We start from the raw sequence: 27540 nt of genomic DNA, 5'->3' as shown, positions 1-27540 counted from the left end.
AAATTATGATTACATTTATGAATAAATTCCAAATCCAAAACGTCAGTATTTGAACGTATTTTCAGAATTTCTCAGTCATTCCACACTTCAACAAGATTAGATGGCCAAAAAAAAAAAAAATCAGTTCTGTCAGTTCCCACACCTGCTACTCATTTCCTGACCTTACTTTGATCACGATTGGACATTTATAATGTGTTGGAACTAAGGAGCCGTGTGTCAAAAACATATTGAAAAAAAATGAAATACATATGACAATGTGGCTCCACGGCTGAACATTTGGTCCAGAGCCGTCAGTCGGGACTTACCCGAATGGCTCCACCTCTTAATACCACCGCAATTATAGAAAACATGGAAATCAAATTGGTCATACTGTCGTTATTCAACGTTGTGATGTGTGCCGATTGCGACACTCGTGTTTTGCGTTCCAAGTTGGCTGTGAAACGTTTTACTGGAAAGAACCAATCGGAGACGCCCCGCCCCCTCCAAAAAAAACAACTTCATTGAGTGCCAACGCTCTGGCCCTGCGAGGATGAATTTGAAAGTCACATTGCGTCGACGTGAAGTTACACGGGCGCGCAATCACGTCGCATTGTCACAGCGGACAGTTTGAAGTACGCAAAACGTTACGGCCCGTCGTTGACTGTCGAAAAACGATTGGCCGGGAGCGCCTAATGGAATCCTGGACTTTGAAGCTGCCATCAAATGCATCACTTGGTGTTTGATTCTGCTAAGAATGTGGGCCAAGGTGTAGTAAGTCTTAAAAGCTGCGTAACTATGCCCCGGTCAAAAAAAAAAGAAAAAAAGGGCATCAATGTGCATTTTAGAGTGAGCGCTTTTTAGCTGGAGCGGCCCAATGCTCATTGCTCCATCACAATGTGGGCCTGATGACATGCTGGTGGGGTTTCGAGCCGCCGCGCCCCTGATGGGCGAACAAGGGGGAGGCCGAGGGCGCCGGCGGAGTCTTGGCATGACACAATCCCGCTGTGAGCCTGATTTGAGGTGAGCGCCAGCAAGATGGAAGGAGCCGGGCAGGCTTTGATTTGCCCCTCCCCGCGGCCGGGACTGCGAGAGGCTGAGCTCCTGGGGGCCGGGGTGGGGGGCGTCCCTGCAGACCCCCGGCGGCATAGAGAAAGAGGGCGGCGGTTGGCGTAGCTGGGGGGTGGGGGGGGGGGGTGGTTGGTGAACGGGCTGCTGGGAGCCAAATTGAGATGTGGGAGTTGTTGAATTTGCCTGGATGAATATTGAAGTGGGCATTTGTGGGGTGTGAAATCAGCTGCCGACTGCTAACCAGGAGTGGGAGCCTCGTACCTGCTGACAGTTGAATCGGACTCCACAATGCTCGCCTATGCGCAGAATTTATTAGGAACAGAGGTTACATTGAGGCGACGCACAAGTTTAGTGGGCGATATACTGGTGGGGAAAACCTCATTGAGAGCAAACTTTTTTTTTGTTTTTTTTCTCGAGTGAGGTCGTCAAGCAACAGCATTCACATTGACTAACAAAGACAATTTCGAGTCTTCAATGTTTGGAATTTTTTTCCATTTTTCATGTCTAAACAAAATATTTATTTTCATGTATGTTTACATTGTTATATATATTTATTTTTTATTTATATATTTTTTTAATTATGTTTGTAATTTACAAACAAATGTTTACAGTTTTCACATTTGTATTTTTAATTTTAAATATTTTGTTTAGATTTCTTTCATTAAATCTTTTCGTTTTATTTTTATTAGACATGTTTTTTATTCTACATTTTATAGTTTTCTTTTTTTAACGAACAATTAATAATGAACAATTTTCTTTTTTTTTTAATTATCCTGTTTTAATTGTTTATATTCTTATGTTCATTTTACAGGGAATAATGTGTACATATATATTTTTTTAACATCTTTTAATTTTCCAGGTTGCTTTTGACTTGCATTCATGGGGGAGGAGGCGTCACGTTTAAGTATCTGAACTGAGCTAAGTAAGCAAAACTAAGCTAAGCCTCTAAAAGGCCGCTTGGTCCTGAGCGTGATGTCGACTCGCCTCGTAAGTCACGCGCTTACAGGAAGTGAAGTCACCTGTCGGCGGGATGGGAACGTGGCCCTGTCGTCTTAATCCCGCTCGCTGTGGTTGCGTCGGGCTCGGCCGAATTTCTCCGCCGAGTCTTCCAGGCCGGCCGTTAATCAGCGCCGATTCCTCCGCGCCTATTGCGGCGAATCAGGTGCATAAGCCTAAGCGGCTTGGAGAGGTGCGCTTATTAAACTGCAGCCAGCTGCTGGAATTTTCTCCTTGTCCCCTCCCTCCTGCTCATTGTTAATTGGGGGGAGTCTCCTGTCTTTCCCGGGAGTCGATTTGCAAGAGAAAGACGAGGAGGAGGGGGGGGGGGGGGTAGAGGGGAGCAAGAGATTATTGCACAGGAGGAGAGGAGCTTTGAAGACGAAGTGCTTGTGCGATTTCGCTTCATGTCTCCTCCATGTGCAGCCAAAACGTGTTTGTGCCATTGACAAGCACTTCTTTGAGACGCCCAAGGTGGAGCGCCGCTTCTCTCTGGCTTTGGCTCAGAGGTACAACAACACCTCTTCTGATGTTCGGGCTTCACAAAAGACGCTGGTTGGGGGTTGGACGAGAGTTGAGGAAGGGGGGGGGGGGGGGCGGCAGGGTTTTTTCTTTTTTTTTTTTTTTTTGTGGGCCTTTGTGCACCCCCTGAAACGCGCACGTCCCGGCCTGGGAGACTGACAAGACTTGAGGCCGGAGGGCAAATCAGATGCTTGAGAGTGAAAGCCGGATTAGCATGTGGAGGAAGGAGCAGTCCTTGTTTTTTAACCTCTGCCTTCGGCGGGCGGGGGGGCGTTTCGAAGGTTTCTCGGAATTGTTGGGGTGCCACTACATTCATCGAAACACTATATTGTGGACTGACATTTTTTCTAACATTTTGGGCATATCAAAATATTTTTTTTTCACATAGTCAAGTCCAAATTTAGAGTTGGGCACCTTCATTGTCGTTCCACATTGCAGCGCAACAAACCGGTGCTGTGCAGACGCCGAGTGGGACAGAAAAAAACCCAAAAACATCAACATTAGCCCATCTATGGCATTTTACGTATGTTAGCATTTAAATATGCAATGATTGATTATTTTTGGTTTTATGGACCAACAGCTTGAAGCAAGCATGCCTTGCCTCTTTATTTGCAGAATGGTGACACAGAGAGGGTGAGAGCAGGCAAAAGTGTGCTTGAATAAGTTTAAATATGTTTTAAATATCGCTCACTAGTTAAATCTAGTACATGAATGATCATAATGTAATACAGATTTGTATTTTTTTTTTCTGCTGTGGCAGCAACATGCTTCCGCAGGAAAGTCGCAGATCATAATGAACAATCATCGCATCCACTCTTGCTTTCCTCCTGAACGTTTGCGACCCGTTTAGACAATAGTGACACGGACAAGAAGGCGGCATTTGCGATTTCCGAGGCTTTAATGAGCGGCTCGCAGAGGTTGAAAGGAGCGAGCGCGCAGCTACGCTAAAAGGGGCTTGGGGAAGAATGGCGCAACGGAGCACCGCGTACCTTTCTAGTGGCGCAGGGAGTAGTAAAGGCGGTGCGCGCGCTCTGATCAGGACGGCAGCGAGCACAATTACCTTCTTTTCAAATCCTTCAGTGACACTGCAGGAGGAAGGAGGACTTTGAACAGTTGAAAGGCGCCAGCGCGCTTTCAAGCTCAAACGCGAGCAGGAAAGGCCTCTGAAATTTGTTCAGTGCTCCCCATCCACCATTAGCTTGTTTCTTCCTCTCGCCTGCAGGCATTTAAGCGCTTTTTGAAAAGATGTTAAGAAATTCAATCACCACAGAGAGTGAGCGAGAGGGGGGGGGGGGGGACAGAGTTCTAGTATTTTTTTTTTTCGGCATTTGTGCTGGTCTGAATGGATCCACGATCTGGTAAAGGTCTGCATCCGGCAACCATGGAAAAAAAAAGAGGCAAATAAAAAATTAAGCAAGGGAAACTTCTTCTGAAATTTTAAGGGAAAAAAAAGCTTCTTCATCATCTTGTTGGGCTGGCGTGCACCTGGGAGTCAATTGAGCTTTTGTGCCTCCGAGTGTTTGGTTAACCATCGAAGGCGCAGTAATGAAGCCCCTCAAGGTGCTACACGTGACATTGACACCCTCCCCTTGGGCTCGCCACGGCAACGGCGAACGTGTGACACGGCTGTGATTGAGCCATTAGTCGCTTGACCTCACCGGGAGGGGGAAGTCGTAAAGCGCTTTCACACCCGCCAGCCAACCTGGACTTTGCCGCCGTTTTCCCCGTCGTATCGGCGGCAAAATAGAGGCCAATGGCGGCACTGGCTCAGTGTAAATGTTGCCGGAAGGTTCCGCGCTTAAGATTATTATGCGAAGAATCACAAATGTTAATTTTTTTAGGGAAAAAAAATCTGATATGAGTCACATATGGACAAAAACATCGGAATTAACTTGCGATATGTAGGCAGCCTTAGACGCAATCCGCTTCCGTGTTTCAGTGTCGGTAATGACAGTGGTGTAAAAAAGTTTGAGAACGGCCCCAGTTAAGCAATGCGAGGCGGCAATCCGAGCAGCCAATTAAGAACAACAAAGCAAGGCCAGATTAAAGAACGTTACCTTAAGAGAACCACGTGAGGGAGGCGAGATTGAAAAAAAGGGAGGGGGGGTGTGGAGAAGCTCTGCGGCGCGGCAGCCCACGGGTCCCGCTCTTATTTCATGACGGGTCGGCGGCGGCCAAGGCACGCCGGCAAATTGGCGGGATCCTTTAACGCGGAACTGACAGGCTGAGAGAGGAGCGAGCCGCCCTCATCCGCAGGAAATGACAGCGTCAGTTATGATATAAGCATTTAATCCCATACTGCACAGCCCGTGATCTTATTAAGGGAATAATGGCATTTATACGCTCTAAAGCTGGATTAATAGGTCTGGCTCTTGCAAAGCGCAATATTAACATAAAGGGATTTCGGGAATCGGGTTCATCCGCCGCTGCCGCCGACACGGGCTGGAAAAAGTGGAGGCCGCGAGCGCCACGCGGGCTCGGAGGAGGGGGAAAAAAAAAAAAAAGAGAAAATTTATCCGCCGCTTCCCGCGCTTGGTCTGACGTCGACATGTGAGAACGCGCAAGCTGACTGGAGTACATATTTATGAGCTTATTTTTCTGATGTTTTATAAATGGAGCCATGTAGCAGTTAAAAGGCTGTTGGGCGCGCATGTCTTCCGGCCAATTTTTGCTGTGGAGACGCACTTAAGAGGCTTTTTGCACCCAGGAAATGCAAACATTTGAAAAATGGTCCCAAGTGGAGGATTTCCAAAACACCGCAAAACGCCGAGAAGTGGCGTTGCCGACGCATTACAAAGCTACGAAGTTTAAACTAACACTCGCAACAACAGTTAAAGCGGTTACGATTTAAGTATGGCTCCCTCTGGTGGTACGTAAAGGAATCCCTACCTAATTACAGTTCAGTTATATTTAACATTGCAGTTGAAAGATGTAAAAAAAAAAAAAAATTAAAAAGGTTGTTTAAAAAATATTATTAATATTAATTTTCTTTTTTTAACATTTGTTTGACAAGCATGAATCAGAGTCGGCCACTAAATCAGCATGCAACATTCTGTGACATGTTGGGTCAAGTTAACCCATTTAAAAAAAACTATTTCCATTTTTTTTTTTTTACGACTTTCCCCTTTTTTATTACTTTCTTGTCCTTTCGTGTAATTAAGCGGGTCATTTTGACCCATAAACATTCTTAGTATAGCAACGAAACAAACACAGCAGGAGTCTTAACGCTTAATCCTCCTTTCGGGTGGCTGACTGACTTTGCGCCCCCTTCGTCCCCCTCTTGTGTCTATGCCAGGTGAAAGGTCAAAGCCCATGTCAAAGGTCGCGTCTTTCTTGGCTGAGCTCAGCCCTTGAACTCAACTCGGCGTTTATCCCCTTCTTTAGCCAGCGTGCCAGGAAGCTTTCCCCCCAGATATCCTGCTCCTCCCAATTTCTCCGTCAGACAGCGGATGAGAGATTTAGTTTAAGAACAGTCCAAAGGGGGGGGGGGTGAGAGGAGGGAGGGCGGGTGCTTGATACAACCCATGACGCTGTTTAATGGGCAGCTTGGAATGCGGTCGGGAAGCCTCTCTTGCTCTCTCTCTGGGAATTATGAAGGAGAGAAAAAAAAAAGAAGCTGAAATCCTCAAAACGCTTTTTGCCCGTAAACTCCACAACTCTCACATGTGGCTCAACCCATGCGTGTGTTTACACTGATGATAAAAAGCCTCAGCTGGTTGCAGGTGAGGAAAGTCCATGTATTTTATTGAATTTTTTTCAATATATATAACCTGGAATCAGTCCGAGCAACAAGACTAAAAGGACAAATGACATCACAATCTGTCAACCACATTGTGCAAAATTATTTTTGTAATGCGGCTGACTTAAACTTTTACACTGTGAAATATTTCTGCCTTTTCTTTTTGCACTAAGACTGTTACGACTAGTACTGCCGAGACGCTCTACTTCTTTTTTTTTTTTTTTTTTTTAATTGTCTTTGTTCATAGTTGGGAGGACGACTGGCAAAGTGTAGAAAGCATTTCAGTGCCAGTGCTACGATTGAAAAATGTAAATATTTTTTCATAAGCAAAGTTACACTCGACAGCATACATAAAAATTAACTCTCCATAAAACCTGCAAACACGGAACACGGAACCCAAAACATGATTTTACTGTGAATGGCTGATCTCCAGATGCTGTGGCGCCCTCTATGTGTGGGAGTCTGAAATGTTCTCGTATTTGCAACGTCTTCCCTAACGACGCCCCGTTGTGGTCATTTGGCAGAGGACGAGAGCTCGGGCCCGCCGTACCACCGCGAAAGGCGCAACGCCCTCAGCTCGGAGCGCGGCGTGACCGAAGAGCCGTCCACGTCCACCGAGGAGCGACCCTCGCCGCTCAAGAAGGAGCTGCCCGGCGCGCTGCCCCACCTGGCCGAACACGCCTTGCCATACCGGGGGACCCTCTTCGCCATGGACCCCCGCAACGGCTACCTGGACTCGCACTACCGTAAGAAACTTTTAAGTGTTGTTCGTAGCAGTACCGGCTCGCTCCAATAGGGTGTGCCAGTGAGTATTTTTTCAGCGTTCTCAAGTGTTTTTATTTTTTTCATTATTGTGTGTGAACGAAAGAATGAGAGAGCGTTTTAGTCGCGGCTGTGCGAGGTAATCCCGTCTGTCCCTGACGGCCCGCCTTGCATGGCGGGCGCAGGCGGCGTTAGTATGGCCAACGCGCCTGCTTAATTCCCTCATTAGGCCGGCCTGTCTGAGCGCCGAGCTCGCTCTCGTCAACTCACACTTCAAACGGCCCAAAGTCAAATCGCATCTCTCCACCCCGCCCGTCCCGCCCCCCTTCCTCCTCCCGCCTCCCTCCCACCTTTCAACTGTGAGACCTGACAAGCCGGCGTAAGCCCTCCGTGAGATAGTGGAGATAATCTGAGGCAAAGGTGGACGGCAGCGAGATGATTGGGTTAGCAAGCGTCTGATTAGGAGGCTAATTGCCTGTTGGGTTTGCCATCAATCGGCTCTGAACGGGCTTGAGGCCGATTGCTAATGAAAAGTCCAGCGGACCCCGACCGGCGAGTGTAAGTCTATTTACTCAAGGGGAAGCGTGCTTGAAAAAGGAGGCGGCGGCGCTGGTGGCGGTGTGACCGCCGCGACATTAGCGGCAATTCCATGCTGGCCCAACTCAGCAACTCTGCCACTTCTTGTTTGTGCCTGTGGAAGGTTGGAGACCACTGAAGCACTCGTGGCAAGCGGGGGGGGGCTTTGGGGGTTTGCCACTGTAGCTGAGGGTCACACGGAAAAGTCAATCTGATTTGAGTTCAAGTGCTGAAAAAAGCCAATTCATAGACCAAATTGCGAGCAAACAAGTCACTCAAACACATTATTGGGAGTTCTAAAATTATTTTTCAACTTTTTTTTTTTAATGTAACTTATGCTCTATCGTGCAACACACTCACGTGCGCTCTGGCCTCCTAAAATTCATCCCAGGTGTGTGCTGGCGATTAGAGAGGCCCGACACAATCGCGGCGAAGCTCATAAATCGGCTTAGTGTGGTTTGTGGCGCGTAATGCGGCTAAATGCGACGACACCTGCAGCCTCCGCACACCTGGCGGCGGCTTCCGCAGAAGAAGAACAAGGAGGCGAAAAGAACAAGGCTCGTTGTCTCGAGACGTGCGCTGGTCCCGGGCCTGAGCCGCTGTTTACTTTTGGGCTTTCCACCCACTTGAGCGCAACACAGACGAGCCGCGAAGGAAACATGGCCCCTTTTGTTAGCATTAGCTAATCGCGGTGATGCCTGGGTCTTAGCCGCTTTTCTTGGGCAAACACACAAGATAAGAGTCCGCATGGCGTCTTACCGCCGCGCTAATACACCCCGGCTTTTGGCGGCGGGGATAAGGAGGAACGGATTGAGCCGTGGATTAATGAGGGAGGCGGCTGTTTGTTTTGCAACATCCTAATTGTCTTTAAAGTGTGAATGCGACATCTGTTTACATTATGCGCCGATTAGCCGGTCAGCCGTCCAGCGACAATCTTCTTCTTTTTAAAAGTGCTTCTTTCTTCAAAATTTGGCCCTCCTCTGCCAAGACTGAAAACAAAGACCATTCATTCTTTTCACGCTCACGGATTTCTTGCAAATGCTAAAACACCAGAGAAACGCGGCGGTGAAAAAGTCCGAATCGCTGCGATTAAGAATGCGCTTGGCAATGTGACTTTTTTTTTTTTTTTTAACAACGTCGTGATGACCGTCTTTCGGTCCCGTCAGATCCTCGCACAAAAGCCTCCTTGTCCTTGACCGAGGGCACAATCTGAGCCCGCTAAGCCGCAGGCAGCGCAGGCGCGGATCTTCCGGGCCTCGCAATTCCCATTCACGAGCATCCTCGCAAGCCCTGCCGACTGAGCCCGGCCGGAGGTGACGAGTACCTGGATCTGTCTGGGATCGGCGGGGAAAAAAAGAGGTCGGGTGGTGGGGTGTTTAGTTTTTCCTTCGCCTCCCGATCGTGGCCGGAGGTGGCAAATACCTGGAGCACCCTCGGATCTGCAAAGGACAGCAACGGAGGTCGGCGGGGGGGCGGTGGGAGCTTGATCGGTCGCAAAACTGCTGCGGCGAGCTGATCTCGGGGTTCGCTGGGCCGTAGCGCGTCCGTCCGTCTCGACATCAAAAATGCAGCTGACCAGTGAACTGAGTGAGCCGGCTGTCACCGCCACGGAACGTGATCGGCACAACAACGGCCCGGCACTGGCCACATGTAATTACAGTGCTCCGTTGCATTTGGACTGCACGAGACATTTTCATTTATCTTCAAGTATGTTTCGGATGGAGGAGGAGAGGGGGTGACCCTCGCAGAACTTGACAAGTACCGGTAGCGGTCTGGCGTGGCTTCGGAAAATTATTGGAGCACAAATGCAATTTTTATTTCATGTTGTTTTAAACTCTCCCGCGTTTTACTTTGCGGTCTGCAGCCGGTTGGACATTGCAAATGCAAAACCGTTCTCAAAGGCCTTACCTGGATGAGAAAAGGTTCAAATGGAGAAATGTCCTCCTCGTTTTGTTGTCTTCCGAGAGGTTTGGCGCGCCTTCAAAGCAAGCCCGAGGTGCCAAGACGCGGACGGGCTAAATGTTTGTCTTTGCGACGCCTCCGATACGCTACGCGGCCGTGGCGAGGTGCGCTCCCTCGGCATCCGCAGCCCCGGGCGCGCTGCAGGCAAGCCAAAGGGACGCCTTCCATCCGTGGCCAATGCCTTTCATCAGGACAGAACAACACGGGGGTCCCGGTGGTCCGGCACACCAGGGATAATCACATGATCCCCTTTTTACATCTTATTAGCGCCATCGCTCGCTCACAAGATAGGCCCTGATGTGCCATGCGAGTTTTGTCTTTGTAGCGAGCGCCTCATGACTTGAGGAGGAGGGAGGGAAGGGGGGGGGTGTTCTTGCTCATCAGAGTTTCAAGTGTCTTAAAGTCATGTGACACGGTCTGGAGAAATAACGGCGCGTCTCGTTAACAATGACGAGATTAAACGCGAAGGGGGTAAAGGAGAATTAAGCAGAATTTCCAGGGAACTTAGCACGTTCAAAGACGAGCGTTTCGCCGGCGTATCAGCCGGGCAACATCTGTCGTTTTTTTTTTTTTTCTTGCAACTTCCTCGTTTTTCATAATCGCGGCGGCATTCACCCGCGCGCACAAAACATTGTGCTGATGTGGCCGAGGCTTAAAAACAAGATTTGCGGCATCTTGACGTCAATAACAATTTGATTATAGCCTCGCTAGCCTCATTATTAGCAGAATAATAATCGCTTGTGTGTGTGTGTGTGTGTGTGTGTGTGTGTTAGTTCAGACCCATTGCTCGTGTTGTTGTTGTTTTAGATTTTTTGTGTGTGTGTGTTTACAGCTCCATAAGATAAGCGAACATCATTGCCTTTGCTCAGCGGGGCACAACTTGATCTACTTTGCTCTTCTAATGAGATAAAAATAAATAAATAAAAGAAAACGTGCTGTCACCTTGCACGATAAAGACTTGGACATCTTCTGGCAAAAGTTCATGGCTAGTTAAGTTGAGTGAAATCGTTCAAGTGTGGCTCTTGTTAAGTTTCTTGCGGTTCTCCTTCAGCGCTTTTTTTTTTTATTGCGGTTCTAGTATGCTTAAGTGTCGTTTTTTTTTTTTTTTCATCTTTTTTAGGATTTATTTCAGTACTAGCGTCCTTGATTTATAATTTCTTGCCTAGCACGATTCCAATGTATCTTTTGCTTAGCAGGAGTGCAGCTCTAGTAAAGTCTAGTTTAGTTGAGATCTGGTCTGGTGTGCTCTCGTGGAAGTTCGAGTTTTGTGAAGTAGGATTCAAGTCTTGTACCCTGCGAATGAGAGTCAAAGAAAAATACATTTTAAGCGTTTCGACTAACTGCTGTTTTTGTTGTTCTTTTTTTTATTTATTTATTTATTTTTTTTTTACAAAAGTTACAGTAGAGCAAATTTACCTGAGATAAACTTAAATCGAGCCGTTTTGGTTTCTATATTTAGCCGAAGAGCACAGGTCAATTAATCCCGCTTCGACGTGGCCAAGACGAGCGGACGAGAGTCTGCAGGAGCAAGAAAGCGAGCGAGCGGCGGCGGCGGACTGAAGCGAGGGGAGGTGTGTGAGTTACAAAGCCCGAAATGAAGAGAGACATAAAAGAAAGAGAGCGCAAGGAGGTCAGGCCCATCACAGGCTTTCGTGTTGTCTTCAAAGATGCCTGAGACAGGTGGCAGCTCCAGACAATCTCACAGCGCAGAGCGGCATCCTCGCAGGAGGAGATAAGGGATTCCTCCATGCGGGCCACCTTCCCCTCCGCCCCTGCGCTGCCCCCACCGCCAACCGCCCCCCCCCCCTACGAGTTTCCTTTTTGATGTGGCTCCGCCGCCGGCACCACGGGGGCCCCTCGGGGCCACGAGGGCGAACCTTCGGGAAGCGGCGCCCCAGCCCCGGCAACTTCTCAGGTCTCATTAAAGCGCTCCGCCGGTGCTTAATCCTCTCGGAGGTTTTCACAGGCGGCCCGGACCGAGGTTTGTCTGGGCGCCCGGGCTGCGGGGAAGCCCAGAGCGCCACCTGCGTGACAAAGAGGCCAAAAAGCACCGTGACGCAAGCCCCCCCCCCTCCTCCTCCTTCACGTCCAATCGTATTCCGGCTCCTGCTTCCCTTGATAGCACCTTCCAATCTTGGCGGATTATTCCGGGGTGGACGCGGTTGACGGGGATGCGCTAACTGGATTACAACTTTGTCCTTGTTTTGGAATTCGGGCTGAAAACAAGCGATTAGCTTCTCCAGAGAAGGGGAAGGAGACAAAAGTGAGAGAGCAGCTGGAGTTGAAGTCCAACTTCTACTTGAGTTCTGATGTTGTCCTGTTTAGTTTTGGGTCAGATGAAGTTCTAGTTGTAGTTTAGAGTTTGAGAGTTTTTAGTCCGAGTTGTCTGCTCCTTTTTTTGATGACGCTATCGTGTGCTTCAGTTTGAGTTTTCACTCTCGGCTGTGTCAGGTGTGGTTTTATTGAACGACTTGGTCAAGTGCAGCTGACGTCAGTCCCGCTCTGGTGTGGTTCTGGTCCAGTTGGAGTTGCCGCTTTGCACTTTTGTCTTTTAATCTCCCCCAACAAGAGTTTGAGCAGCACTTACTTGGCAGCGGCTTTATTTTGAAAGATTGTGGCCCGTGTTTTGTCATATCTGCGATATCAGCGACAACGCAGGGTAATAGCCGGCCACATTTACAAACGCTGCAAGACAAAACAACAACAACATCTTTTCTTAGTCCTGAGCTGTAACACTCTCCATGAGCGCAGAATAGAAAAGAAATCCCTGCGAGGGTGCAAATAAAATAAACGTTGCCGGCGCTGGAGAGTTTACTTGAGGTTTAAATCCACTCGCCTTGTGTCGGAGACATATCAGCGTTTGGGGGGGGTGGGGGTGGGGGGGTCTGAGGGAGATAATAAACTGTTGTGGGGGAGGTGTGTGGGGCTGGGTTTTTTTTTTTTTTTCTTCGTTGATTTCAGCTACTAAACTGCTGTGTGAATCTCTTTCGGCTTGGGAGGGGTGGGGGGGGTCGTTTGGGGCGGAGAGGCCGGCACATAGCGCTTTGTTCGGCTCCCCCCAGCTTATCCAAATCTGGAGAAATTCAGCAAATGTGGGAGATAGATTGGCGCACCGCTGAGGCCTGATGGAATAAAGCGCATTCCCTCATCCACTGAGGGATAGACGTTGGGGGGGAGGGGGGGCAGCGGGTGAGTGGGTGGGGTCACGCATGCTGAGTTCTTCTCTCCGGCAAGACCAGGGTCCTCTATTTATTTCGGGCTAATGAGATGATTAAAGTGCAAACAATCGAGGTCATTAAGCTAAATCAAAAAGTGGGTGGGCCGACTTTGGTCCTCTCGAGTCGCTTTTGATTGACTTGGAGGACAGGAAATTTAAAGTCATTAAATGTGAAGAAAATATATTTTTTTATTGACATTTTTTTCAAATATTCTGTGTAAAAAAACAACAAAGAAATAGACATACAATATTACTATCATCCAGTTTGGAGAGGGAGTTGATAATAAACAACAATAAATAATGTGGTTGCATTAGTGTGCACCCCCTCCTAAAACAGGTTGTCATTTTCAGACTTCACCAATCATATTCAAGTGAGAGTCAGCCTTGACTCGTGCTTCTTAAACTTCAGCAGTTCATTTTACAGAAGGATTTAATAATAAAATGGTAATGGTATTTGCATTTTATGATTTTCAATTTATTTCATGCTATTTTTAAATTATTATTGATAGTATCCTCTCATTTCAGAAGATTGATTCATTAAAAAAAATTCAAGTAAACAATTTAGAAAAAAGTGATGACTGATAAAAATACTACTGTGTGTGTGTGTGTGGGGGGGGGGGTGCGCGCGTGTGCAACCCCACCTCATTGCACAGAGCGACGACGTTGCGTATAATTAGCGCGCCTGATGATTGACAGCCCAACATGTGCGTGAACGTCTACCAGTGAAGCCGCACAAACCTGATATGAAGTCCAAATGTTTACCCCCAAACTTAATCACAGCTCTGCGTTCAGCCCTTTTTCCAGAGGCTTGTTTTTCATCTATTTTTAAATATTTTGGGACATCCCTCTCACAGCGCCATCTTGCTTCAAGTGCAGCTGTGGACTTAGGCCAAGCGTGCCTCGACGGTGAGCGAGGTGGCATAAGAAAAGGTGCTTCATATTTTCCACATTAGCGCGTGGCAGACCTCCCCCCGCCCCCCCGCCCTAGAGCCCCTCGACATTCCGTTTTTTTTTTTTGCAGCGCTGGCTGCCCGCCGTCGCTCACGCCGAGACGGTCAACTCCACCACGAGCTGGCTTGACAGCGACAGACCGCGAATGGAAATTGTTTATGAAAACCTGATGGAGATTTACGAGCGGTTCCACGGTTCAGTGAAGCTCCGCCGAGGGGGAAATAAATGAGCTTGCATACAGAATTTTTCAATTTGTTCAAATGCATTGCACATAAAAGTGAAGTAAAAATAGACATTTCTAAAATATTAAATGCAATTTTAAAGTTAAAAACAACTGAAAGCTGCTTACCAAAAATACCCTCATGGATTTGAAACCAAGTTGAAGGGAGCCCGAGTGCCCCGAGTCGTACTCAAGCTTTAGAATGTAAAAGATGTGCTTTGGCGTCATAACGGTTGCTTTAAAACACACGTTTGAAAGACACCATAAACATGCACGCATGAAAATTTCTGCTAACAATGGGATAGAAAACTGGAAAAAGGTTGAAAGGGGGCGCCGATGTGCTTCGGGCTGGTTCCGCTTCTGCTCTTGACAACGTTGAAGTGTCCAACAAAGGACGAGGCAATTAGCGTCCCACTTGAAATGGAGGGGAACTTATATTTCGGTGTGGAAATTAATGAGCCGGCTCAAAGTTTGTCTCTAATTGGCTTTTCATTAAGTCTCACTTGTAATCATGTCTTAATGATTTAGAGTAAAATAAAAAAAAAAATGCAAAAAAAAAAAAAGAAGCGCGCCATCAGGGTCATTAGGAGGAAACATTTGGATGATGATGATGAAAAGTCTTGATCAAAAACATCCACTTTCAGTTTTTTGTGCTCAAACTAGCCCCAACCAAACCTAGCTCCATTCTAGTGCACCCCCCCCCCCCCCCCCCCCCCCCCCCCGACTGTATCCGCGGCCTCAAACGGCCTTCCTTTTGACGATCCAGAAGAGCGGCTGCAATTTAGCCCAGAAGTAAACACTGAGGAGTCCCCACAGGAAGCTGTGGAGATGGATGGCCGGATGGATCCAGACAACCCCCCCCCCCCACACACACCAACCAGCCCCCCCCCTCTCCCCCTTGAGTGTGTACATTCCCCCCGGTGACACGCGGCTGTTTGCCTCGCTAATGGAAGGCGGCGCTGCCGTCAAACTGTTTAGACAGAGCTCGACTTAAGTCAACTTGGGAGCCCGACTCAAATAAACGGCGCGAGCCGACAATGCGAGAATGAAGGAGGAAGGAATACAAAGAGGCATTCTGGGTAATGCAGTCCAGTCAGGTTTGTTGAAGTTGGGTCTTTGGAGTGGTGCAGCGATGAGGTCAACCAACCTGGGCGCTCCTCCTCCTCCTCGTCTTTATAAAGCGCCGCTTGTTGAGCTGTCGGCCACCTGCCATGGTGCCACATGTCGCCAGATGTTTCCTCCTGCCAACAAAATTAAAAATGACCCCACCGCCCCCCAAAAAAAAAAATATATATATAAAATAATTTATAAATAATAATTTTAAGACATCCCGATTGCACCAGAGCGCCGCTGCGTGAAGGTATGCAGATGTTGACACATGCTTTGCCTCAGGGTGCTGCAGCTTGGCAACACTCAAGACACACGTGCGCTCTGTGTGAGCCTGCGCGTGTGCGTGCGAATGAAGTTGCGCGCGTGTGCGTGTGTTTGTTTTATTTAGCGGTGGAATGTCATTGCTTGTTGCTGTTGAACTCCTTCCAAATTTGACAAGCGGACCCGTCTGGTGATTCGGAGGCCGGTCGCAGCTTGTCCGTCACCTCGCGTACGCGCACAAGCGTGCTTTTAACGCGGCAGTGCAAGTGTGTGTGTGTTTAATAGGTGAAGGTACAAAAAGAAAGCGGGAGTTTTTGAAAGCCGCCTTAATCGTTCTTCTGCTGCTCACATTTGTGAGGGAAATTGTCTTGTTGGTTCCCAAAAAAATGGCTTTTTAGGAAATTAAATGTTTTCACAGTCTGAACATCACATTTGCCGGCAGGTTCTTTTTGGTTTGGCGTTTGAGCGCCACCTGATGCTGCGGCACCTTTTAAGTCTTCATTGTTTTATTTTTTTCAGCCGCACCACAGTTCTTCCCGGCCTTTCACCCGCCGGTGCCCATCGATGACCGACACGCGCAGGGTCGCTACATCTACGAGCCTTCGCCGGTCCCTCCGCTCCACATGTGAGTAGCAACAGAAAAAAAAAAAAGTCATTTTGTGAAAAGCTTCCAACATAACATTTATGAGACCATGGCGACTTAGTGAAAGCATCTTTTGAAAGGCGCCTGGAGAAAATCATATAACCTCACTTTGAGGAAACAAAGACTCGCTCCCCCAATTTTCGCACGTTTGTTGTGAAAGCCTTCAAATCTTTTGCTTAAAAGTCCAAAGACCGCAATATAGCAGAGAAAATCACACGCGCAACAAGGCCCTTAATGGCAATCGGAATGGCGCTGGCGAGTTTCCTCGCAGCTCTTCGGTGCCTCAGAGATCAAAGGGCAGCGGCGAGAACACGATCGACGCGTCAGACACGCGCAAATGAACATGTCAGGGAAGGCGCGGGACGCCCGGAACATGTGAACCTCGTAAGAGTCGCTCATCAAGTGAGACCGCTCCAACGCACACACGGCTGACAAAATGTGTGCTCGCCGGCCCTTCGCTCGAGTTTTTCCACCTCTGACTTTGATGCCAAAAAAAAAAAAAGCATCTCCAAAGTGTTTGAAAAGCTGCGAGAAGGTACATTCACGGAGCGTTCCACTTGGTCACTTTTGAGTATTCAAGTTCCACACACACACACACACACACACGCACGCTTTAATCAGACATTTTCACTCCCCCTCCGGAACACGGCGTCATTTGTATTCGCCGTGTCGGCACGCCTCGTCGTCCTTGCGCCGTTTGTTGGGACACGAAGGAAGCGATCAGCGCGCGACGAGGACAAATTGGACGGGGCAGCTACTTGGGCCGCATTATGTTTGATATTCCTCATCATTATCAGCTCCTCCTCCTCTTCTTCATGCCGTCATATCTCCCCCTGGCCGCTGTGCCGCTAAGCGTAATGAATTTTTTATGCGGCGGCCCATCACACCTCTCGAGGCGAGCTGATTGATGCCCCGTGTCGGCGCAAACAAAATGGCAAATATAATTTAGCATTTAGCTTATGCAGAGATAATGGGGCGAACACGGCCGCGAACAAACAGGCTGGCTGGCTTGTTATCCATCAGGCGGAGAAGGACGGCGAGCGGGAATTGAATTAAGGTGGGGACAAGTTCTCGGGAGTTATCTGCGTGCGCCGCTACCGCCGCACTGCTTTAATGCAACACTTCTTGTTGCGAGTCTTGCACGCTGTCAACTCGGCGCAGTTACGCTTTATTAGTCTTGAGTCTCAAACAAGCGGAACTTCGCAAAACTTTTTACATTTGGAAACGAGTCTCGGAAGACCTGCTCACATTTAAAGATGAGTTTATCGTCACCGCCGAGTCTCCGATTGCGATTTGTCCAAGACTTGTCCTCCGCCCTCCGGCCTCGACCCTGCGGCCTCATTCAAAAAAAATTGTCGGCCACCAAACACCCAAAAATGGGCGTCCGGCCGGGCTACTTCCTGCTTTAACTTCCAGACGTCAAAACGACTAATGAAATCCCAGATTTCACATTGGGGCAGTGATGCATTCCGGGAAGCGTCGGACAAACGTGGCGTGGAGAAATATACCGTTGTTTTCAACAAGTTCTCCTCAGTGAGAAGAATTCATCGTTATTAGCAGCGTGCGAACTGCGGCTAAGTACACAGGCGCTATTATTGTGGTACTTCCCCATGCAGCCTCTCATTATGGGCTGTAATTACACTTGGGTCGGACCCTGCGGCGCTTCCATCAATCCAGCACCCCCCCTCCCTCTTTTTTTATTTATTTATTTATTTATTTTTTAACGGCAGGCGCGCAAGGCCGCCGCAAACAACGCGCCGCGCTTGTTTCCTCCTCCGCCGTCCGTCCGCGGCAACGCAATCATATCCTATTAGCGTGACGGCCTAATTGAAACATGTTTATTTATGGCCGCTGCTTTGGGACGAGGTGCGGCCGTTAGCGACGCGGGCTAACGGGCTCCGATGTTATGAGGCGGGAGGAATTGAATTAAAAGCTCATAAAATGAAATATGCTCCGTATTAGCTGTTTGACACTTAATTTGCCTTCAAATGAGCAGAGGAAATCACAAATTAACTGTCCTTTGTTTTTCAGCTCCATCCCCGACTCCCCTTCCTCACCTCTCCTCTTCGCCGCTATTGGGCAAGGGGGAGCGCAATTACAGACACAGACTAATCGTTTACTTTATGAATTTCTGAAGGGGGGAGGTAACAATATGCCATTGAATATTAAAGCCCAAGGCTTGGAAAGGGTGGTGGAGCGGGTACGAGTTAAAATCCTTTGCGCTTCGACATTCTCACCCGTGAGTACCTCAAAAGACTACAGCTGCAGTGACGTTACTAAATTGAGGCAAAACATCACAAGTGAGCTAATCCTAAACCTGCTAAAGTAATATTTGTCATTTTTTGCAAAAGATGAGTGTTGGTATATTGTCTGTCTACATGTGTTGCGCCACTGCTTGAGGCTTAAGATTTATTCTTATTTCATTAGCTGGCATATGGTGTTTTATATTGTTTGTTAGCATTAAGCTAAACAGACTTCATGAAGGCAAAGGAATGAGGTTGTTTTCGTGTAATTCTGAAGTTAAGTTTAACGGCAGTTCATGAACTGAAGCAAGATTCCCCATTGGAAATCACTTAAATCCCATGAATCCGTTCCAGCCAACATTTTCATCAAAGAATATATTTTTGAGGGTGAGGTTTTCCTTCACCACTCCACACTTATGAAGTCAAGTTTCCATTTTGTGTGATACTCAATTAGCTGTGTTCCGAATTGAGCTTTTTGTTGCGGCGCCAAATGTGAACCGGAGCGTAGCAACTCAGTGGAAACGCTTTTCAGAGCAAGCAGCAGCTTCCTTCTCAAATAAACATGTTAACAGCTGAAGAGCCGAGCCACCCGCGGGGGTCCCGCTGCCGCCTGCCACGGTCTTTGTGCCGGGGGCGAGGGGTCCTTCAGCCCGGGGCGCTCCTTTTATTGCCCGGCCTCGGTAAACACGGTCAAGCTTCGGCGCCGTCACCTAGCGACCGCGAACGACAATCGCAAGTATTCGCACGGAGTCAATGATCGGCAACGCGGCTCAGTCGGCTGTTTTGTTTGGAGGGGGGGGGGGACCCCCGGACCCTTGTTGTGAGGACTGCAACGACAAAAGCTTCTTATTGACTGAGCTGCCTTTTGACCCAATGTGGATTTAGGAGATGATTACTCCAAATGAGTCAATTAAAGCAGACGCTCTCAAACCAGGGGACATTGTGCTGAAGCCGACAATGAATTCAAACCACTCTTTGCGTTTCGAAGGGGAAACATTTTTTTTTTTGCTGCTGATGGTGTCCGAAAAAGGAAGTTTATTTTCTGCCTGTCTGGATTGTGAGCGTGTGTGCTTTTTATTTCATTCGGGAGTGTGTTTGTTCAGCTGTGGGAGAGTTTCATGCACGCACAAGCACGGAGACGCCACGAACAACTGGACTCAATTTAAAGCAACGCAAAGATTTGAGTTTTATGTTTTTTTTTAACCTTTCGGCTCCCCCTGCAGTTTTAAGTAAAGTTTTATTTCTTTCGTGCTTTTTAACGCTTGCGATTACAAAGCATGTGACCGAAACATAACAACAGACAACATAACAACAATCTTAGCATAAATAAATATGTTGATGAAGCAGACGAGGAGGCAAAGGTGACAGCAAGAGAAATCAAATGCAGCGCAAGTGAAATAAGATGAGTTTGTAAAAAGAAGAAGATAAGATTAACTTCAATTGTTTCGCTGTAAATGCTACATATTTTTTAAGCTGCTGCGTCGTTGATATCATTCAGAATGTTTCGGACTCATAGATGATGAAGCGCGCTAAGCTAGTTCTATATTATACAATACAATACAACTTTATTGCTTTAAGGCCGCCCGAGTGACACTGTTGTCAACAACCTCCGAATTAGCATCAAATCTAAATTCCACCACAAGTTTTATTGCTAACTTTCACACACCAAGTCCTCTGTTGCGTGCGTGCGTGTGTGTTGAGATTTTCAAGGATGTGCGCCCGGTTTTGTTATTTACATAAACTGTTGTCAGAGCGCCCAATCTGCGCATGGTGGAGCGGCGCGGCGCTTAGCATAAAGAGCGCAGCCTTATCTCAACCCCCCCCCCCCCCCCCCCACACCCTCACCCCATCCAGATGGGACAAGGCCGAGAGTGTGCACGCTAACACACACACACGCATGCATGCATGCTTGCATTGTGGAAAAACAATAGAAAGACAAAAGTCCCTTTGTAGTTTTTGATGTGGAGAAAAAATGTGTATTTTCTTACGTTTGTGTGCTTGGGTTGTATTTAATGCGGTGCAGCGTTGCAGTTTGCATTTGTTTCTCACAAATGCATGTTGCGGCGTGTTTGTGGTACGAGGAACGACCAAAGTGTATTCGGGCTGCACTGAAAAAAAAATGGAGAAAAAGTCCAAAAAGTTACCAAGGGGAAAAAAAGTTGTATTATATGAACAAAAGTTGGAATTTTCTGAGAGTAAAAGTATAATATTGCATGATGAAAAAAAAAGTTACATTTTTGACACTTCTTCTGTGTTTCATCTTCAAATCTTCGTTTTGTGATGCTGCCCCCTGGTGGCGTGCACGCAACTCAAAGCTCATTGAAGGAAAGCGTCTATCCAATTCCTCTTTTTTTTTTTTTTTTTAAATTTTGGTGACGCATTTGAATACGGTCTAGACTGAGATCGATTGCGTCATAAATTACAGCCGCCATGCGTTGCTCATCTCGTCCGATCATCTCTGTCCAGATAGGGGGCGCTGTCACGGATGCGCCAGCTGCTTCTTCATCTTCCTCTCCGACTGTCCTGGGTCGCCTCTCGTCCGCCCGCCCCTCCCTCGCCACTTTCCCACTTTCTGCATCTTGTTGAAGATGTGTGTGTGTGTGTGTGTGTGTGTGAGTGGGGAGGGTTATGGGGGGTGGGGTGGGACAGGCGGTCACGCAGTGGCTCTCTTCATGATTAATGGTGTTTATTCTTGACAGAAGCCTCCCTTTATTTATCTGCATTGCAGCTCGGCTGATACGATCAGTCACCTGAATGAAAAATATTCAGTCATACCAATTTTGCAGTATAATTGAGTAGAGTCACTTCCTTTCACTGTCCTCCTTCTCCTCCTCTTCCTCCTCCTCCTCCTCCTCGTCCTCGTCTTCGTCCTCGCCGACTCTCCCAGCTCTATCCGGCAGCCTTATCGTCACCGCGGTAATTTTTCGCGCCGCATTTGTTTGATATGGAGAGGCTGGCTTGAGCCGCATTTGACATAAAGCCTCTTCAATTTTCGAGCGGCTGGGGAAAAAAATGCAGAAAGTTATGCAGCGCCGTGTGAAAATGCAGGATTTCCGCAGAAAGGAGATAAATATATGGGGCAGATTCAAGCTGCTTTTTTTCCTTTTTTTTTTTTTTTTATCAGCAAGTTTTTTTTTTTTTTTTTTGAACACACATTTCCGGACCCTAAACGGGCTGCTCTGTGCACTCCGCTGGGATTTTTTATTTATTTTTTTTTTTTTATTGAATTTTCAGATGGGAATGAAGTGGGAAAAGGCCAGCGTAGTGGTTTGCACGTCTGCCTCGCAGGTCTGAGGTTCTGCATTTGAATCTGGGCTCCCTCCTCCCACTTTTCAAAAACAGGCATGTCAGGGAATGCTTGTTGGCGACCAGTCCGGGGTGTTTATTTTCACCAAATGACAATTCTGCACTCATACTTTACTGATTTCCTTGTAGAAAAATCCCACCTTCATGATAGCGGCGGCATGTGCTAAGTGCGTAAATTACTCGCGTAATTTATTCTATTCTTAATGTGTAAATGCTGAGTGACGTCAAGTAACGTGTCATTTCAGCACATTATTAAAAGGATAAAAGGGGGTGTGGGGGGCGTTGGGGGGTTACATTCATCTCTTGTTTGTAGCACGTTAGCAGATTAGCATTTCTTAACACCAGTCATTTGTCCCCAGCAATTCATGTTTGAGGTCTCCATTTGCGGCTCTCCCGCGGAGCACAAAGGAGGTGCGCGTCTGAGGGGACCAGATAACGGCCAAGTGTGTGTGCGCAGGTGTGTGTGTGTGTGTGTGTGTCACCTGTGCTTCCTTTCTATTCCCATTCACCTGCAACATGGCTCTTTTATCGATTTCCAATATCGTAACGATGACGATGCTAATTTGTTAATTGTCAAGTTCATTTAAGAGTAAAATGAACTCGTATGATTTTATTTTAGGAATAATAATCCTCACTAGCATCAATTGTCGCTGCGATCACGCGGGTCGAGAACCTTCTTGACCTTTTCTTCTTTGTTTCTTAATTATACTTTGTCTTCCAGGATAGCTCAGTGCTGCCCAGTGTGGCACCAAGTGGTACTGCACTCTAAATTCAGACTTGGCTGTCCGCTTGTGCATGCCCTGAAAAAACGAAACTAAAACAAAAAGGATGAAGTGTTCATCTTGCCTTGCTGTGAGCGCTCCCACCACACAAATGTGGACTTTGCATTAGTCTCATATGAGGCGTCCAGACCCGACGAGTCCACTCTAGGGGCCACTTACTGCCAGCGAGTGAAGGCGAGCGAGCCAGAGGAAGGCCGTCGTAAATCCACTCTTTTTCCATCCTCTCTCCAACGAGCGGCATTCTTTATCGGCTGGAAATTTCACTCCTTTTACACCCGCGAAAATGAATTCACAGCGCGTAAAGCCGTCCAACTTATCAGATGTGACGTCCATTACTCCTGATAGCTGTATCGGTTCATGGCAAAAAGAAGCCCTTGACACACTTTTTTTTAATGAGAAACAAAAAAATGTGGAGTGCATCTCCAAAAAGTTTTTTTTCTGGAGCTTCAGTTTTCAATTTTTTTTTATTATTTGTATGGTTTGTTCATTTTATTGCAGTGTCATAATTGCATATTTTAAAACTTTAAATACAGTGAATAAAACGTAAATAAAAATTATTGTAACTGTCATTTTAATCAAACCAAAATGTAATTGCTGTATAAACATAATTCTCCAGAAATTGACAGAATTTTCCCACAGCCGTTTATCAGTTTTATGCGTAATGCCGCCGTGTCGTGTCAGCCTCGCAGCCGAGCGCGATGATGAAATAGGAAGGAGCGCCGCTTGACGTTTTATTAGTCCTACAAGATGGATGAAATGGCCGCCACAAAGTAGGCCGGCCGCTGGCTTCTTCAGTTGTTCCCGCGCTTGTCCGCTTTCTCCATCCTTCCGCACGAAACGCGGGCAAGTGTGTATTAAAAGCCAGTGATGGATTTCACGGCGGAAAAGCCAACATATTCTTCCCGTCTTGTACCTGATGCTTCCCCTTTGTTCCCCCTTTCCCTCGCTGCTTTTTCGATGATGCAGCTCGGATCAATCTGAAGGATTAGGCGTCTCCGGCGGCGCGTTTGTGCTGTCTTGCGGCGCGCGCTATTGTCTGTGGCGGGTTCAGGCCCGACCGTGCGGCCGCTCGTCGCACCCGCCCGGCGTGATGCGGCGGATTGAAAGGGAGGGGGGGGGGCGCTATCATGTGGGGTTGAGTCATGGAATCACGCCGCTTTCCCTCACCTGACACACTTGCGTGTGGGGGTCAGGGGTTGGAGTGGGGGGGCAGAGGGGGGAGCTTTAGCTGCAGGCGCCAGGCGAGCCCCTGCGCGGAACCATCAGACGGTGGAAAAAGAAAAGATGGATGCGCTTCCTTCCTGTTTTTGTTGTGGAGTGGCCCGCTAGCCCGGGGCGAGCCTCAGGAAGTCCAAACATTGACAGCTAATTCCATCGCCGCTTAGACTCTCACCTTGCCCTCACCTGTAAACACAACACAATAACAACGCTTCTCGCTTGTCTGCGGAAAAGTCAAGATATACAATGAACCGCAGTGGGGATACCTAGCACACCTGAAAAAAAGAAAAACAATTCAACATACTTTTACCTCTCCCACACGCTTTAAACGTATTGTAAGACACTTTTTCAACACTTTCCAAATAAAAGGCAAAGCAATTTCCACTCTCATTTTCTGTAAAACGAACACATTTGTCGAACGAAAGAAAGTCCACTTGCTGCACGCGAACATAAAATACAAAATGCCATAGACGGGCTAAAAGAAATTAGCATCGATATAAAGTCATTTTAAACCTGCCTCTGAAAACTGTAGATTTTATTTTGTTGAACAAAAGTCCGCTAGCTTAATGCTAATGTGTAATGTACGTCGTAAACTCATTAACACGCCGCAGGTTCGACTCCCAGCAAGAGAACCAATATCCAGCCGAGTCCGCTTTCAAGTCAGGATAAAAATGTGTTGAGTATTGGCCGAAAGAGAAGCCAGTGTGAAAACAGATGTGCCAAACAATTCATGCGAGTGACTCGCTGCGGCGCCCCCTGCAGGCTCAAGTCCGAAGTCGCAACAGCGGAAACGCATCAAAGTGGAACCTGCCATGCACTGCTCGTAGGAAAAAAAAGGGTGGGGGGGTGGAATAAATGTGGATTGTTCCCCCGATTCCTTTGATAGTAACGGCGGGGGGGGGGGCGGACATTTTTGTGTAATTTTGCTTTCAAGTTTCCTCAGTAGACTTGTTTTGTTCTTATCTCGCCGGCTGGAATGAACTTTGATTGCAGCGTGGAAAATCGGCGTGGCCATGTGAACTTCAAAACTAGACTGGAAATCCATCGAACGCGGACCTGACAAGCCTGATTTGGATCCGTATGGCGAGAGTTTGGCACAAAAATAAATCAGCAAAATGCAACCTTCCAAAAAATTAAATATTGCCAGAATCAAGTCACCGCTCGTGAATAAAAATAATAATGTGGCAATGACGTCATGGCACTGGATGAAAACTTGTGAAAATATAGCATTGATGACAAACGTGACTTAAAATCATCCAATCAATTGACGCGAATGTGCGTCACGCCTCCAGCAGAGTCCAGTCACTCGGTAGAAAACCTGACTCCGCCCCCTTCCACCCGAGGCCTTTGATGTTTGCGAGGAGGGGGGGGGTGCACCTCACTCATTGGGGGTCACATATTTACGCTGGCTGCCTGGCAACTCCCTCCAACCCCGGCCAGGGTCTCGGAAGTTCACATTTCACCGAGGCCTCGCATCCTCAAGAGTCACATTTAATTTTTTTTTTGATTTATGAGGTGGGGGGGGGCACAACCTGTTTTTCGTGGAAAACGTAGGCTTAAACTTTAATTTTTGATGGATTTAAAAAAAAAAAAAAAGCATCCTCAAGTCTTATTTCGTTGTTTGTGTCTCCTCTATGCTCCTTGTGAGTGTTTTCATTTCTGAGACTCACTCGCAACTCAGTTTTTAGCTCGCCACACAAAGCAAAAAAAAAAAAAAAAAAAGCGCGATCAGAAGCTCGTAAGTTTGGGCCGCTTGAAAACTCAAGGTTTTGTTTCTGTATATCGTTCTGGAGGTATTCCGGCGTGGCGCACTTCCTGTTGTTGCAGACCGCTGTGTCAACACCGGTCCAGCCCGGTCCAGCGGCCGCCGCCGCCGCCACAACGATATCTTCAGAGCCTAAATGAAGCCGTCAAGCGAACGACAGCCTCCGCCCGCCCCAACGAAAACGCGTCCGTGTTGACGTGACCTCACTTCCCAAACAAAAGACGAGTTTCGCTTGGACGCCATGAAAAAAAACCTCAAGCATCCGTCGGTGGCATATTTATACTCTGGCACATGCCGAGTCGAGCGGGAGTGGGAATAAAACAACATCCCGTGGCCGCCCCGCGTGTTAACGTGCCTTGTCGTAAAAGACGCCGCTTTGAGCCGCCGGGAAGGAAATGGATTCCACATGTGCGTTACTAACTCTTTCCTTGCACGCCGTCGGCTAGACATCATCGGGGCGCTTTGGGGAAGGGGACAGGGGGGGGCTGGTGTAAATCTTTGTGAAGGTGTGAGAAAAAGTGACGCACATACCAAATGTCGCGTTGGCTTCATAAACTGGACAGTTCATTAGGTACACAATATGCTTCGTTATTTTTCGTGAAATTACATAACATCGGCAAACATGAGCTTTGTTACCTCCACCAAGGAGTTTGTCATTACTCGACTTTACAGATCCCAAATCTTCTACAAGCCAGAATGCACGGTTGCAGTTCGTCGTGTTCCATTATTTTCCACTCCAGTCCAGAAGGGGGCGACGTGGTATCAGATTGCTTTCTGAAAATGTGTGTGTAAGTGCTGTTCGATTGTCGGTCTGCGACGTTTGCGTTCAATGTGTTACTTAAAGGCTTCGAGCACGGAAACAGAGATGCTATTTTGCGTTAGCATTACGCTAGCGGAATGAGGCGATATGCAGTAAAAGCACACTGGATCAAAGCCCAAATTTTCTTTTTTTTTTTGACAGCTTATTTTCCAAAGTGTTGATGTGTGTGTGTGTGTGTGTGTGTGTGAGACGTGTCATCACACGCATACACGCCCAGTAAAAGCCTTGAACACACCCCAGCAGACCCTTTGGGCTAATTAAAGAAAGGCGCCGTTAGCCGTGAGTGTGTGTGTGTGTGTGTGTGCGTGCGCGACCTTTAATAATGTGTGTCGGTCTCATTATTGGCCCCGGGCCTGAGCTCTTTCATTAGCTGCGGCGCGGCCGGCCGGCGGGGGGATCAGGGGATGGGGCGGAGGTCGTAATTGGGCCGTTCCGCTCACCCCCCTCCGAGGCTCAAGGTCACGGCGAGGCAAACTCTTCGGCCAGGTCTCGCCACTCGCTCGCCCTCCTCATCCTCGCGGGGTCTTTGGTCACGGCGTACGCGGTCCGCTGAGAGCATGACGAGGGGGGGAGAGGAGGGGCTAATTCCGTCTAATCTCTCAGCCTGTTAATGTGCGGCTGATATGTGGAGCTCTCCTCCTCCTCGGGGGAAGGCCTTTGTGATGAAGGCCATCATTAGGAAGTTTCCTTCCCCTCCGAACCAATTACAAGAATGGAAACTTTTGTCCACACTTCAAATGGCTGCAGAAAACACAGCGGCGAGCGGGTCGATGACGGCGCCGCCGCCGTTAAAGCTGGCTTTGATCCCGGGAAGTGTCGGCGTAGGAAGGCGGTTGCACGCTATTCATTTTGAATTTGTCAAAATGGGCCAATTGCAAGTCGTTATCAAACCTGGTTTCACGTTTTTGCTGCAGATAATCATCACTCGTTATTCCACGTTTTTTTTTTTTTCTCTACTGGTTTTCCTTTTTCGGTCACTTGACTGAACTGAAGAAACGCTAACAAAATGGAGTCCACGCAAGCGGGTTTTTAGACGAGATGCCAAAAGGCCACGTCTGCCTTTTTAAAGGCTCACACACATTCAACATCACAGATTCTACAGTGTACAATGTGACAAAGAAATTCTTGATTTGGAATGATGACTGATGTTGCCCCCCCCCCCCACAGGCCTCCGGGGCTGGCGGGCAGTCCGGCCTTCTCGGACATCTCGCTCATCCGCATCTCGCCGCAGCGGAACCCTTCGGTGGGGGCCGAGTCTCCCTTCCACCCCTCGCACCCGTACATCAACCCCTACGTGGACTACCTGCGCTCCCTGCAGCCCCTCGCCAGCCCTTCCATCTCCGTGCTGTCGGCCACCAGAGGCCTCAGCCCCGCCGACGGTGAGAAGAAAAAATATTTAT

At 47.9% G+C, this 27540-nt stretch overlaps 1 protein-coding gene across 4 annotated transcripts in view; it reads left to right on the top strand.

Annotated features, from left to right (window-relative positions):
* The window catches only part of gli3 (GLI family zinc finger 3), an 80755-nt gene that overhangs the window by 32325 nt on the left and 20890 nt on the right, over positions 1-27540 (top strand). For all 4 annotated transcript variants that reach the window (XM_088282456.1, XM_088282458.1, XM_088282454.1 and 1 more), the window contains 3 exons: positions 6829-7050; positions 15883-15988; positions 27308-27519. In XM_088282456.1, the coding sequence (XP_088138582.1) occupies positions 6829-7050; positions 15883-15988; positions 27308-27519 (540 nt within the window). The remainder of the gene's footprint in view (positions 1-6828; positions 7051-15882; positions 15989-27307; positions 27520-27540) is intronic.

This window comes from Idiotropiscis lumnitzeri, chromosome 19 (genome assembly GCF_059441095.1).
Source record: "Idiotropiscis lumnitzeri isolate Australia: NSW breed Sydney's pygmy pipehorse chromosome 19, RoL_Ilum_1.0, whole genome shotgun sequence".
Taxonomy (NCBI): domain Eukaryota; kingdom Metazoa; phylum Chordata; class Actinopteri; order Syngnathiformes; family Syngnathidae; genus Idiotropiscis; species Idiotropiscis lumnitzeri.
Note: the sequence above shows the minus strand (reverse complement) of the source record. Positions and strands in the feature narration are given on the sequence as shown.